The sequence below is a fragment of the Nematolebias whitei genome, chromosome 16, assembly GCF_014905685.2.
Source record: "Nematolebias whitei isolate Nwh7 chromosome 16, NemWhi1, whole genome shotgun sequence".
Taxonomy (NCBI): domain Eukaryota; kingdom Metazoa; phylum Chordata; class Actinopteri; order Cyprinodontiformes; family Rivulidae; genus Nematolebias; species Nematolebias whitei.
In genome coordinates, this window is record NC_056513.1 from 6,443,249 (window position 1) to 6,458,681 (window position 15,433).

The 15,433-nt window shown below is 41.3% G+C and overlaps 1 protein-coding gene across 1 annotated transcript in view; it reads left to right on the forward strand.

Moving 5' to 3' along the window:
* Positions 1-15,433, forward strand: part of LOC119423040 (testis-expressed protein 2) — a 46,692-nt gene that overhangs the window by 25,752 nt on the left and 5,507 nt on the right. Inside the window, exons 3-11 of the mRNA XM_037690449.1 lie at positions 243-443; positions 692-1,001; positions 1,126-1,361; positions 2,953-3,123; positions 4,960-5,059; positions 10,793-10,919; positions 12,150-12,263; positions 12,389-12,598; positions 13,208-13,328. Of these exons, the coding sequence (XP_037546377.1) occupies positions 243-443; positions 692-1,001; positions 1,126-1,361; positions 2,953-3,123; positions 4,960-5,059; positions 10,793-10,919; positions 12,150-12,263; positions 12,389-12,598; positions 13,208-13,328 (1,590 nt within the window). The remainder of the gene's footprint in view (positions 1-242; positions 444-691; positions 1,002-1,125; positions 1,362-2,952; positions 3,124-4,959; positions 5,060-10,792; positions 10,920-12,149; positions 12,264-12,388; positions 12,599-13,207; positions 13,329-15,433) is intronic.

Here is a 15,433-nt window from a genome sequence, read left to right on the forward strand (position 1 = left end):
AATAATCAGAGCGACTCATGAAGTTTAACTTGAACTTGAAAGCAGAAAGAAAATGATAAACTTTTATCAGCATCATAAAAACAACACAGTGTGAAGTCCTGTTTTAAACGCTAACGAGTGGCTATTCTAAATATTTTAACTGTTTAAAAAAAAAATCTGTAAATTAATATTAAGAAGTGCACGTTCAAACACCAGATTAGTGCAGATTAAATTAATCTGCAACTTGTTTGTCTTCCTTCCAGGGCTGGATGAACGAGATTTTGAACTACGACCCCGAGACGTACCACGCGACGCTGACGCACTCCGTGTACGTCCGCTTGGAGGGCCCCATCATCCGTTTGTCCAAACCCAACCGCAACGTCGCTCGCCGCGCAACGCACAAGGAGCAAAAACCTGACGTGACCTACGTCAGCCAGAAGATCTATGACCTTACCAACAGTAACGTGCGTTTTATGTTGCTGTCGTAATGCACACGAGAGAATCATACATCTGTGTAGCTCTGAAGGTTTTATTGGAAGTTGTTCTTTAACTTTTATTTGACTGATTCACTTTTAAATGTCACAGCTAAACATCAAGCTAGAAATGAACTGCTCATTTTGTGATAATTACGTACACCAGTTAAAAAAAAAGGGAAGGGAGGTTTAAAAGAGATTCAAACGAGTCCTTTTTCTCGTTTTTCTCCGTCTCTCAGGTGTATTTAGTGCCTCAGAATCTGGCCAGGAAGCGAGTATGGAACAAAAAATACCCCATCTGCATCGAACTTGCCAAACAAGACGACTTCATGTCAAAGGCGGAGGGGGTGGGGGGCAATCAGGCCACAAGTTCAAGAGACAACGGAGCACAGGAGCAACAATCCCCGTCGTCTGCCAGAAGGTGCCTGACCCTGTACCTGTTTGGGAGGACTGGGAGGGACAAAGAGGAATGGTTCCAGAGGTTCTTGTCGGCCTCTAATGCCAGAGTTGAGTTAAAGAAAGCCTCCTGTGTTGGGAGCAGTAAAAAGAGTAAGAAAGTCTTCAACACTTGTTTGGATTATCATTTTATAGACCAGTTTTACTTAATAAAAGTGATGCAAAGTTGTAGTGAACAGGAAATGTTTTGTGTTTTTAATATTCTGCCTCTCCGCAGCCTCAATCTCTCACAGCCGCAGCAGCAGCCGCAGCAGCCTCAATGAGATGCTGGCATCTCAGATGAAGTCAAAGGACTCTGCGCCCCCGTCGTCAGCAGCAGGCAGTGCCAAAAGCAAACCTCCGTTAGACTACGCTGTCTACATGGGATCCTTTCTGCCAAAGCAGGCGGCAGTCTGCCCCACAGCTGCCAGCGCCGCTTCCAGTCTGCAGAGCAGCCCCGGGGCTGATAAGAAGGTAGCGCATACTCATTATCCGTTTTATACTAATAACATGTTTTCCTTTTTCAGTCTCCTTTTTAATGCATTAACTTGCGGTCTCATTTGCTGGTTGTAACGCCCATATTGTGTCAGAGGAAATGTGAATGCGCACAGTGAATTTCTGGGTTTTTCCTTGTCAATATGGACGACATATATCCCAAAGGTTGGGACATTGTGCTTTAAGGAAACAAAAACGGTATCTGTATGTAACGAGCCACATTTTTTTTCACAATGAACATTGTTTTGTTTTATTTATTACCCACAAAATGATCCCGTTCTTCAGTTTCGACATTTGATGTGTTCAATAACAGCAAAGTTGCTAAAAGCTTAAGTAGCAAAAACCTGGATAGAAGCTGTAAGAAGCAAAAGACTAGCTAAAAGGAGAAAAACATGGCTAGAAGTCAAGATGTCAAAAGTGTTAGCTATAGGCCAAAAGTTGCAAAGGCTTAGCTCAAAGTTAAGTCACAAGATGCTTGCTAAAATCAACAAAACAAGAGCTTAAAGCCAAATGTAGAAAAAGGCTACCTGAAAGCTGGAAGTATCAAATGATTAGCTAAAAGCCAAACATTTTGTCCGTCCATTGAAATGAAATACAGTTGTCTCTCGTTTATCGAGGGGGATCCGTACCCTGAAGTCCCGCGATAAGTGAAAAACCGCGAAGGCGTTTTAAACCCTTCCCACATTCTTGCAATATTCTAAACAATGTTTCTAAACTCTCAATGCTCTAAAAGAGCACAGATTGTCATGATTTCAGCTCTCTGCCTCCTCTGCTCTCAGCCACATGCAAGCACTTTTGGCCACGCCCACTTCTGTGCTCTGCACGGAGAACAGCTGCAGCAGGAAGTTTATCCTGCAGTGTGGGCTGCACAAAGGTGCAGCAGGTGCTAAATAATTTAAAATAATTTATTTTAAATAAAAATCTCATGCCGATCATGCGGCTCATCCGTCAGTCAGCAAATTGTTCGTCATGTCCAATCTTATTTTGAAAAACCGCGACAGAGCGAGTCTGCGATAAACGAACACTGAAGTAGCGAGGGACTACTGTACAGGATTATGAGATCTGTGAATCACTGCATTCTGTTTTTATTTACGTTTTACACAAACCAGGGGAGCGGTGGCGCAGACTAGGTTAGGGAAGGAAAACCTGTAATCGAAGGTCGCTGGTTCAATTCCCCAAACTGACATCAAAATGTGGGTAAGCACCCACACTTGTCTACCCTCATTTGTCCCACTCTGGACCCTTGAACAAGGCCCTTAACCCCCACCATCTGCTCCCTCGGGCACCCCAAATGGCAGCTCTGCTCCACACAGAGGGCTGTGGTAGCTCGGTGGTCTGTAGTTGCGTCAGGAAGGACATCCGGCGTAAAATCAACTGCCAATTCTTCGTGCGAGTTGTTTTGCTGTGGCGACCCCTGAAGAAGGGAGCAGCCGAAAGAAGAAGAAAAAACACAAACTTCCATCTCCGTCAGAGCTGTGGTTGTAGTTGGAGGAGTTGATTCAGACGCTGCAGACTAAATGTTTTATAGAGTCAAAGGCTTCAAGTTGTTTTTCTTCTGGTGTTACTTTAGTTTCAGGGGACCTCTTCCGCTCAGGTGCAGCCCCAGGGAGAGGAGGAAGAGGAGGATTCTGTTGCCTGGGTGAACGCAGCCCTCGGTCGGCTCTTCTGGGACTTTCTGACCGAGCCCTACTGGGCCGAAGTGATTTCAAAGAAGATCCAGATGAAGCTCAGCAAGATTCGAGTGAGTGCACCAAGACTCGTAACAAGTTTTCTTTTTCTTCCAAACAGGAGATTCTTTGGATTCAACCAAGCAGGAAAGAAAACCTCTAAAATTCCTCTGCTCCAAATTTAAATGAACAATTTAAAAGTTTTCACCATTCATATCCGATCCTGTGTCTCATAGATAATAATTTATAACTCATTATGTGACGTGATACATTTTGATTTATTAAAGTTACAGTTTAAAACACTGGAAAATAAAGATTTGTTCTGTCCTTTCGAGACACACACACATTTTACACCAGGGTTGTTCAACTGGTGGCCCGGGGGCCAAATAAGGCCCACACGTGAGCTCAGTTCGGCCCACCAGTGGGTTCATTTTTAAATAAAACTAGTTTTTAAACCCTAAAACAAACTTAATTCATGAGAATAACTGCTGGATGTCTGGTCCCTGAGCTCTTTGCTTTCAGTAACTGTGGCCCCCTGATCAGTTTAGTTGAGTAGTCCTGGTTTACGCCATAAGGCTTCATCCATCTGTGTCTTTACTGTCTTTATGGAGACATTTGCATATTTATATAGTCTCCTTGAAAGGTGGACATATTGTTATTATTATTGTTATTATTTATCCTCACCCGCAGAGCATCATGCAACCATAGCTCCAAGGTCAGGGTCACAAATAAAGGTCAAAGTTAAAACGAGGTCTTTGCTTGTCCCACCCAATAATTTAACAAAAATATGTACCACTGCTACACGACGTGTCTCAATCTTTTCTTATCCTCGGCTTCAAGGTCAAGGTCGCAAAACGAGGTCAAATGTAAAACAAGTTTCTTGCTCGTCAGCGCCACAACTTCTGATACACTCCAGATAATTTAACAAAACGTCATACACCTCCCAGCTCTAAGGTCAAGGTCACAAATCAAGGTCAACGTTTTAACATGGTCTTTGCCATTGCTACCGATTGCTGTGTAATAGTTTGACGGGTGTATAACGTATGCAGTACCCTCGTTCTTCTTGTTGTTAGTAGTACGTTTGACCAATCTGTTGCTCCTTCGCAAGTGTAACTCAATTCAGTTTCTTTATTTAGCGCCATGTCTCAACAGAAGTCGTCTCAGGGCACTGAACAGAAATATTCATATGTAAAAAAAAAATTAACACAATTTATCTGAGGAGCAGCTTTGAGTTTAACTCCATCACAGAACTCTCATCTTGAGCGAGCATGAAGGCGACAGTGGAAAGGAAAAACTCCCTCACGAGGAAGAAACCTTTAGCAGAACCAGGCTCAGGACAACCGGCCATCTGCTTAGACCGGCTGGGTTTGGTAGTAATAGATACACAATGGCAGGTCAAGAATCACATGTAAAGATAGAAATAATATCAAATGAAAACTATTCAATTTTAGCAATTCATTTAAGGAAACAAGGTCAGTTTGTCTTCTAGTAGTCTAAGCCTATAGCAGCATAACAAGCCCACCCTAACTATAGGATTTATCACAAAGGAAAGACTTAAGCCCAGTCTTAAAAGTGGACAATGTGTCACGGACAGAAACTGGAAGTTGGTTCCAGAAGAGAGGAGTCTGATAACTGAAAGATCTTCCTCCCATTCGGCTTTTGGAAACTCTAGGAACCACAAGTAAGCCTGCAGTCTGAGAGTGAAGTGCTCTGTTAAGGAAAATATGCAACAATAAGATCTGTAATATAAGATGGAGCTAGGTTGTTGAGAGCTTTGTAGGTTAAAAGTAAGATTTTGAATTCAATTCTGGACTTGACAGGGAGCCAATGGAGAGAAGCTAAAACTGGATTATAAATTATAAATATTAAATGATGTTTCCTCAGTTAATTAATGTGCTTGTCTTTTTCAGCTGCCTTACTTCATGAATGAATTAACCCTGACAGAACTGGACATGGGCTCAGCCATCCCCCGGATCCTTGGGGCGTCTGCACCTTACATCGACCATCAAGGCAAGAGAGGAATGATCTAAAACAATAAGAAACAGACGCACGGTGGCTGATCTGTGTTTAACCACACGTTTCAAGTTTCTGAGCACAACAGTCCATCCACATCAGAGAAGGCACTGAAACATCTTGTAATGCGAGTCATTTATTAGTCGGGTAACGGAACCGGCAGGCTTCCTCAGATGATGTTGTACCCCAAAATTAGCAACGAGTTTAGAGTTTAAAACACTTGAGGCAACAAAGACTCGGAAAATAAATTAGATGAATAACGACAGCACGGAAATCTCCATAAGGCATGCTGAATTGTTTCAGTTGTCTCTACTTGTCTTAATTTTGTCTGAAACGTCCTCCATTAGAGCCACAGCTGTATTTAAACATCTGCGCGGGAGTTCTCCGACAGAAAACATGTCCAAGTCTAAAACCAATAATTATTAAAAACTGGTCCAAGTATTCTTATTTACAGAGTACTACAGTACTGTATTTTTCAGACTATAAGGCGCACTTAAAACCTCTTAATTTTGTCAAATATTGCCAGTGAGCTTTATAATCCGGTGCACCTTATGTATGAATTCTGGTTGTGCTAACTGACCTCGAACTGATTTTATGTGGTACATGGCGCTCAAAAAATCTGTCAAAAATGAACTCGTTTCGCTTAATGCACCTTTTATAATCTGAAAAATACGGTATATTAAATCCTAAACATGGTGGCAGCTGACGCAGTAGGAGAAAAGCGTGCCGACGCGAAGACGATGCAGGTGGAGGATGACGATTACGTGCACAGTCTAGAATACAGTTTGGCAAGCCGTGCACACAAAAACAGGAAGTGATTTTCAACTAGACGCTCAAAATGTGGCCACGTGACTCGCTGATTATCTGGTCGCAGACACTCGAGCTCAGTGAGACTGCACCTGAAAATTAACCTGTTATTTAACAACACCTTAGAATCTAGCTGTTTTTGTTACTTTTTTTGCCATCTTATTTGTAAAAAAAAAAAAAATCTATATGCCTTTTTATAACTGTTTATTGTTGTCGCTGTTGTCCATTGTTGTCATCATTCTTTGTTGAAACCAGGTCTCTCTTGTAAATGAGTCCTCGGGGCTCAATGGGATTTACCTGTATAAATAAAGGTTGAATTAAAGTTTCCTCACAGTTTAGAGTCGCCAAATAGGCCTGTCACGATAACAAATGTTGCTGGGCGATTAATTGTCTCAGAAATTATTGCGATAAACGATAATATTGTCTGAAATTTGACAATAATTAGTATTGTCAAATTTAAGAAAAAATGTTGTTTAATTATTGTGGGTAGTACGTTTTTTTGACCACTGGATGGCAGTAGAAGACTGTTTGAACCGAAGGATGGATAGTGAGGGAGCGAGCAGCGTGTCTCTTTAAGAAAAATGCGAGGGAGGCCACTTGACGTGACATGGGCTGTCTCTCCTTCCTGTTCAGTTCTCAAAATGGCAGACGCTCGGTGTGGTTTGAGCTCTTTAGCATAGTATTTGTCACACAAAGCTTTTAATTAAAAAAAAATCAGTAAACAAGTTCTCAGCTTCTTTTTGCAGAGAAAAACAACTTTTTAGACAAAGGCACGGGTTTCAACTGTGAATTTTGGAGCTACAAGGCGGAGTTTTTTTCCAGAGGTCGGCCTGTTAGCTTATCTCGTAGCTTAGCTGCTTTTAACGATACAAAAACGCGATTTTGGACGATTAAAACAGATTTTAAAGAGAAAGGGAGGGGTCAGTGAAGGTCACTGGAGTTGAGCCTTTTGTCATCCAGTGTCTTCAGTAGAAAGAGAGAGACACAAAGAAATGATAAAGCTGATAAATGAAAATGAGGTCGATAATTTTCATTTATCATGCGATTAATTGATTTATTATTTATCGTGACAGGCCTATCGCCAACGAGTTTTCAACAGTCACACCCTTGTGAGATGCACCTTGAGGTGCACTAAGCTTGAAAGTAAGCCATGATTTCTGGCTGCTCTGAACATTGAGCAAATTGATCTGCTTATAATTATAAAGTTAAAACATATTAGATTGGTGCATTTTTTAAAATCTGCTTATTTTTCTTTAGTCTTGGTTAGATTAAAGGTATATGTAAAAACTTTCAAGTGTTTGTTGCAGTACGCATACGCAGTAATGGAAATAATATTTAGGCTGTTCTCTCAATCCACAAAACCATGACATTAGTGACAGCTCATTTAAAGAGAACAGGTAACTTTGAACAACTGCACACGTTTGTATACTTGTGAATAAAGTGTATACACATTTAAAAAAAACTATTGATAACACCCAACACAAGCAAGATGTCATTATAGACATTAAAAGCTGCTTTTCATTAAAAACAGGCAAAATCATGTTTGTAACGCATCAAAAAACAGATTTACCGCTGAGCTCATCAGACAGTAAGGTCAATCACGCTTATTTATATAAAGCACAAATATTTTATGGTCCCAGATTGTTGCTGTCTGACAATAACAATGCTCTGTTGTTTTACTGTTAATCATAAAGTTAGAGGCGGTGAAGCATGGAGGCGCTATAAAAGAAAATCTAACAAAGTCGAGTCAGGTCCTCTGGATGGATTCTTCTTGTTGAAACGTTTGGCCTTTTATCCAAAAGACTTCTTCAGTCTGAGGAGCTGCAGCAAACGCAGTCTTCCTTAAATAAATAAATGGCACATTCTCATCGTGGATCAACCAGTTTTGTTGTTGACAGCCAGATACATGCCAAAGGAGGACCATCAGCCTAACGACCAACCATTAGTGCCCTGATGGCCGCTTGCTATTCACAGAGCTGAGTGATTCTAGCAATAACAGCATTGTAAGAGAAGGACAGTTGGACATGGAGGCTCCGCCCCTGTTTAATGATGGATGGGTTCTTTTCACAAAGATGTCTTCCTTCACTCCTCTCATCGTCCCTCTCTGTGTCCAGGATGTGAACATCTTCATCCCTGAACAAGTGACCTCTGGCCTGGAGATGAGTGTAGACCTCAGAGTCCTGGCCTGAAGATGTTGCTCTTCTGTGCTGGACCATCCTTTTGGCCAGTGGCTGTTTAGATTCACCAATGTATCTACAAATATTTGTAATTACTTATTAAGTGAAGTGCAAGTTGCAGAGATCTACTGGGATGATGGTGCTCAAAGCTTTATTTTGAGCACCATCTAAACGAGTTCTAGCTCAGTTCAACTAAACCGGTTTAAGAAGATTCTACTAAATGTGTCTAAGTTTAATGACTACGGTGTATTTTTGCCTTCTTGGACTAATTAAGACCTGAGTCAACACGTCTCTGCTCCGGTCTCAAGATGTTTGATCATTCCTTTTATCATCTGTATGTTCTGTTTTCTGTCCTGTTCATGTCTGCTGCTCTCTCCTTTCAGATTTCCTCTTGTGTCATCTTCCTCTTTGTGCTCGTACTTTCTCTCTTCCTCTGTGCTCTGAGTCGCTGCAGCTCTCACGTAACCCTTCTAATGAGAGCAGGAACGGAGTGTTCAACCAGCTGAGACGGCAATTATTTCTTTCTTTTTCTGGAACATTACCGAGCCAGACACCTCGAGTGCCTCTTCAATCAGTGTTCATGGAGCCCAGTTTTATTGAGGTCGTCGTTCTGAGCCTTCAGTGCAGATGTATCTGATGTCTGTGTTTATTTGTCTGTTACCAAAACAGCTCATCGACCACTGAGTTTAACGAATTTGTAGTTTGCATGTTCTCTCTGTGCATATGTGGGTTTTCTCCAGATACTCCAATTTCCTCCCACAGACAAAAACATGCATGTTAGACTGATTGGTAGCTCTATTGTCCCTAGGTGAGAGAGAATGTTTGTCTCATTGGTCTCTGTGTCCCTGTGGTGGACTGGAGACCTGTCCAGGTGTCCCTAACTGGAGACTATGGGTGGGCGATATGGCTCAAATATAATATCGTGATATTTCAGAGCATTCTGTCGATAACGATAAATTTCGTGATATAACAAAAAACAATAAAAAAACAGAAATCATAGTTATTCATTTGACAAAATTAACTTAACGTGTTTCTTTGCAGTATTATATACAAACTAAAAAACAACAAGGGTTAATTTTACTGAAATGACTTTATTTAGTAAAGTATTCAGTCTCCAAGTCTAAAAATAAAAATGATCCTTCTGTTGCTTAGATTGAAAAAGTCTTCACATCTGAGCTGTGCGCCGTTTGCACCAACAGCTTTCGAGCGTGGGGGGTGGTGGTGTAGCATGATGGAAGAGGCAGCATGAGCTCTGCTTTAGCTTTTTTAGCTAGTGTGCCTGTATTGCGTGCCACTAGAAACGCTGCTGCTGGATATGGGCACCAGTGACCCCCGCAACCTGAAAAAGAAGAAGCGGGTAAAGATGATGGATGGATGGATGGATGGATGGATGGATGGATGGAGTTGACCTGATTCAAGATGGCCACCACAGCTAACTTTGGGGAACACAAAATCTGTTTGATTAACCACTGAAGGAATTTGAGGGAAACTCCGAAAGTAATCATTGGATATAAATCGATAAGTTCTGGTTTGTCACAGTGAATCTAAAACCTAATACTGTATTATTTTACATTATTAGTGTTAAGTACAGTATATCTTAGATCAGGGCTATTCGTCTGGGTCAACTTGGGTTCTGTTTATAGTGTTTATGATTCAATGCAATAAAATAAATTTAAAAGGCAACAGATCGTTGTAAAATCTGGTTTATTTACGTAACGACTGTAATCGCTGGATGTTCGGCCCCTGAGCTGCTGGCTTTCAGAACCTGTGGCCCCCTGAGCAGTTTTGTTGAATAACCCTGTCTTAGATCCTTGTAAACCGTTTCTTTTTATACTTTATATTTTTTGCCATTATGTTATTTGCTTGAGTGCATGATTTCATCCCACCTCATGTACCACATGTGATGTGAATGACAGCGAAGAACGTTGAACCTAATCAACCTGAACGATCCCTTCCTGTCCCGTCAGGCTGAGCTCAGACATTTTCAAAGCCGTGAGATAAAAAGACCCAACGAGCAGACCCAGTTTGTTCTGCCTCTTCTCTATTTTTACATCTTACTCTCTCCTTTCTGTGCCCGTTTATGTAGATCACACTTTGATTTTCTCTCTTCTTCCTGTTTCTCTTTGACTCGCTCTTTATTTCTGACTTCTTTCCTCTTCCTCTCCACACTTTGACGTCATTATTCCATCATTTAGCGTTTCCAGTCTCGGTCGCCAGGTTCTAGAAGTTGATCCAGCCAGTCGGGGTGTGGACGATCATCTCTTTGTCTCTGGATGGATGTTTACACGCGTCTTAAGTTTATGTCCATCAGCTGTTGCTGCCCTCAAGTGGTGTAAAGGGAAACTACATCTACAGTAAATCATCAAATTTCAAAAATAATTCATATCCATGTCGGCAACCAATAGAGGCTTTGAATAGAAGTAATTGAATCAAACTCCCAACAAAAACAGTTGTGTTAAAAAAAGAGAGGAACAAAAGAAATTGCATAAATTACACCAAAAAGTGGGTTTCACAGGAATAAAATGTCACTTGAGGCAGACGAAGGAGGGAAATAAAGGAAAAAGTGACAGTTTTGACTTTAAGTGTTCTTGGTTTGTGTGAAAACCGGTCAACAGGATGAAACCAGAAGGATTTTTCAATCTTTTGTTTCTATATAAAGAAAAGTCTGTTGGTTGGGAAGTTTTTCTGTGAATTTGTTTCACATCCTTCAAACATTCAACCTTTTTGTTTCCTGTGCGTTCATCAGGTCTGTGGTTCGACTTGGAGGTCTCCTACAGCGGCTCCTTCCTGATGACTCTGGAAACCAAGATGATCCTTCACCGCCTGGGGAAGGAGGGAGAGAACCTCCGCATAGGGGAGTTTGGCAAAGACGGGTAAGATGATCCGCCGAACCTTTTCAGGACACGGTTGACTGGGTTTAATGCCGTTTCTTACTCACCCTGGGAAATCGGTGCTTATTTCTGTCTGGTGTCCGGCCCTCACCCGTCTCACACTGTGCTTTTTCACCTCCTTCCTCCTGCTCCTCCTCCTCTCTGGGTCCTACCTTAATGCGGCTGTTAATCGGATGTTTCCTGCCTCGGTGAGTGCTGAATGACTTCCAGTCTAGTTGGGATTAATGCTTCATCTATTAATTATTCATTTCTTGGTCTGATCATGTTTATCTGACAGCATATTTCTCTGAAATACAGACGAGCACGACTTGCACGGGCAAATACTTTACACACTCGGTCAAACGCAGGGTTTATTGTATTTAGTAGAGAAACGGCTCCGTGACAAACAAATTACCGTATTTTCCGGCTTATAAGTCGCACCGGAGTAAAAGTGGCATCTGTCAAAAAATGTCTAATAATTTGGAAAAAACAAATGCGTAACTTCGCCGTATACGTCGCATCCATTATGCGTCACCTGTGACAACCTGGAAATGTGGGCCAGTGTTGTGCCAAAAATCAATTGGCGGCCGTGGGAGCGCGCACGGCAGGACTTTAACAAGAATTTAACAAGATTAAAACTTTAAAACAATTGTTTGATTGAAATTATAGTATAGGTGTTCCTCAGTTGAATTTTTCCTTAATAAATGCACTTTAACGGTCAAATCAGTTGTATTTCAAAAATATTTGCTGCCTCAGTCATATCTCAGCCAAAAATTGGTTTATAAATATGGGAAAAAATCCATCAATAAGTCGTTTTGGTGTATAAGTCACAGGGCATGCCAATTATGCAAAAAAATTGCAACTTATAGGCCTGAAAATACATTAAACTGAGAGTTCTTTTAAAGTATGAACAAAAGAAAACTGTATGAAAAATAATTTGTTTCCAGACTTGATTTCTTTTTGTTTTGTTTCCAAAAATAAACTAAAAGTAAACTTCTAGACGAGTTACTCAGAAATCGGCTAAAGCGTAGAGTCTGACGAGATTTGGGATTTCAAAATGAAAACGTGTGCAAACCTTGCAGCAGGTTCAGCTCAGGTCGAGGAAGGTCGTCGGTTTAGGAAGTGAAACTGTTCATCTGAGCTTTTTATAACGAAACGAGTTCACACCTAAAACTTTAAAACCAGTCGTGTTTCTGCAGCGAGTAAACGTAAAGACCGTGTTTGTGTTTCCAGGTACAGGCCTCGGACTTACTGCCTGGCTGCCAGCGATGAAGAGTCATCCAGTGCCGGCTCGTCAGACGAAGAGGACACGTCGGATGTCTCCAATGATTTACCTGGAGCAGAGGGGTGATTGTTTTCGCAACACCAACTTTGTAGAATATAGCAATCTAAGCATCAGATGTAGTTGACTTAATGTTTAAAAAGCATCAAGTCGTTTAGTTTAACTCTGAACGTTCTTTTAATGGCTACAGTTTGGTGGGGGGACACAAACCGAGCAAGATCATGCGTTTTGTGGACAAGATTGCCAAGTCCAAATACTTCCAGAAGGCCACAGAGACGGAGTTTATCAAAAAGAAGATGGAGGAGGTGTCCAACACCCCCTTGCTGCTCTCCGTGGAGCTCCAGCAGCTCCGAGGAAGGCTGGCGGTCAACATTCCTCCTCCTCCCACTGACAGAATATGGTACGTGAAGGAAGCTTTGTCTTCTTGAGGCTGAAAACGACGGTCACATTTTCCTCAGGAAACAATCGAGAAAAGTCTGCGATTACTCTTAATTTCCTCGTTTTTCAACCAGCAGTCAGTCGCATACGTTTATTTCTGAGAAATAATTCACTTTGAACGAAGAAAGTTCTCGGAGCAACGAAACCCACAGCTCAGCCGATCTACTGAAAAAAATCAAACATGTTCTTTAGAGCGCAGCAGTGCCCCCTGCTGGTGACTCTTCATGTTGGAAGGTGCTTATTTTATAGATATCTGCAGGTGTTTTTGTAATTAATATGTTCTGTGTTTGTTTCTACTTCCTGTCCTCTCAAACCCGGCTGGTTGAAGTAGACCTGTTTAAAAGGGAGTTTTTCCTTTCCACTGTCTCCTTTCTGCTTTATCAGGATGGGTGACTGCAATGAAGTCTAGATTCAACACAATCTGCTGCTTCCTTAGAGAACTTTTACTAACTGCCGTTTATTTTAATGTATGTGAATGCGTTTGTACAGTACCCTGAGACGACTTCTGTTGGGACTTGGAGGTATAAAAATAAACTTGACTGAATTTAAAATAAATTGTTTTATATTGCAGGTACGGCTTTAGGACTCCACCTCACCTGGAGTTAAAGGCTCGGCCTAAACTTGGAGAAAGAGAAGTCACTCTGGCTCACGTTACTGACTGGATAGGGAAAAAACTAGAACAGGAATTCCAGGTATTTTCACACCCAATTTTTTTTAAAAGTATAATTTACTACATCCCTGGCTACACTACTACAGATGTTTTAAACAGATGTTTGTTCTCCGTTTCTATTTTTGCCTTTGTTCAAACATTCTGAAGCAGCTTTTGAGCCAAAAGTGGAAAAGTTTGCACAACACTCTGAAGCTTCTCTGTTCAAAACGGGTTTGGCAAGAGCAAAGTGCAAGCACAGCTGTGGCGTACATTTGTGCAACCAGTACTCGCATCAAAACCAGTTTAGTTCCCTGCTGGGATCTAAAAATTCTAATAACTAAAGCAGCAGGTGCATAACAGGAGGAGTGTGGATGAGAGAGAAACACCAGCCTGAACTCTCCACAGCCTGCTGCTCTCTGGGTCATTCACTCTCTTATGCACACACACACACACACACACACACACACACACACAATCAATGCAGCTGTTTTGTTTATCTTTTTAACAAGGAGAGACTTTGCAAGTTTTTTTTTTAAAGTTTTTTTTTTAATTCTTTTTAAGCCATAAAGATGTGAAATTGCAGTAATCGGCGCCACATGCAGATGTTCTACTTAAACATGCTAGCGTGCTTAAATTGGCTAAATGTTTTATTCTGTAAAACAATGTCCAGTTTCCTCTCAGATGTGAATCACCTCGGCTCATGGTTAGAGTTTAGTGGTGAGCGGATCAGAACAAAGTGAGACAAATGTTGGGGAAAAACATTTAGTTTTGTTTTCCAGGGTGCAGCCATGTTCCAGAATACATGCGCAAATAAGGTCATGTTTTCTGAAAGCATTTGTAATTCCATACAGAGACCCCAAACGTGGATTTTTTTTAAAAACTCTGTTTTGTTTGAGAGCGGTGGCACAGAGGTTAGCGAAGGTGGGCCTGTGATTGGAAGGTCGCCAGTTCGACTCCCCGGACCAACATCATCAAAATGTGGGTGGGAAAAGTGAAACGCCCACACCTGCCACCTCATTTGCCCCATTCTGGGCCCTTGAGCAAGGCCATTAACCCCCACCATCTGCTCCCAAACAGGTCTCTCTTGAAAATGAGTCCTCGTGACTCGATGAGACTATCTGTATAAATAAAAGTTAAATAAAAATGAATACATGTCCCACAATCTTTGTGTGTGGACCAGAGGTGAAAAGCTGCGTAAAAATATCTGGTGGTGTGGAGAGACCTCAGTCATTTCTAGTTTTTAGAAAAACCACAGCAGCTGCAAATGGTGAATCTATAAAAATGTATTTTACTAAAGCTGTTTATAAACTGCACAAAAAGTTCTGAATTCTGTTTAATTTTGGGGCAAATTTTTACTGTATTTTCTGCCGTACGTGTCGCACTGCCCTAAAAGTCGCATCAGTCCAAATATGTCTAATAAAGTGGGAAAATACATAAATACGTTGCTTTGCCGTATATGTCGCATCTATTACGCGTCACCACTGACAACCTGGAAACGTGGGCCGGTGTTGTGTCAAAACTCGATTGGCTGCCAAATGGCGGCTGCGGGAGCGTGCACGTGAGGATTTTAACATGAATTTAACACGATTTACACTTAAAAACAATTGTTTGCTCAAAATTATAATAAAGGTGCGTCTCAGTTGAACTTTTACTTAGTAAATGCACTTTGACGGTTAAATCAGCTGCATTTTCAAAAGCCGATATGCGGAAACGGGAACGTGCAGAGGGCGTCTCGTTCATTTCTTCGAAATGTTAACTAGATAAGCACCTAAAACAATTATTTGTTTGCTCGACTTTATAGTAAAGGTGTGTCTCGGTCTAACTTTGACTTAATAAATGCACCTCAATAATTTAAATTAGCTGCATTTCGCCGGGGCGGCGCAGAAAAATGAAAATGATTTGACTGTTGCTCCAGGCAGACGACGGTGGCAGTTTTGGCAAGCCGATTGTGTCATTAATAGCCACTTTTACCAATTACATGATACAACGGCATACCATACTGCTAGAGTGCCATCTAATGGCTGAAAATGGTAGTGTTCAATATTTTCAGTCAGAATGAATGAAAACGGTCATATCTCAGCCAAAAATTGGTTTATAAATATGTGAAAAAATCCATAAATGCATCGCTTCGGCATGCAAGTCACAGGG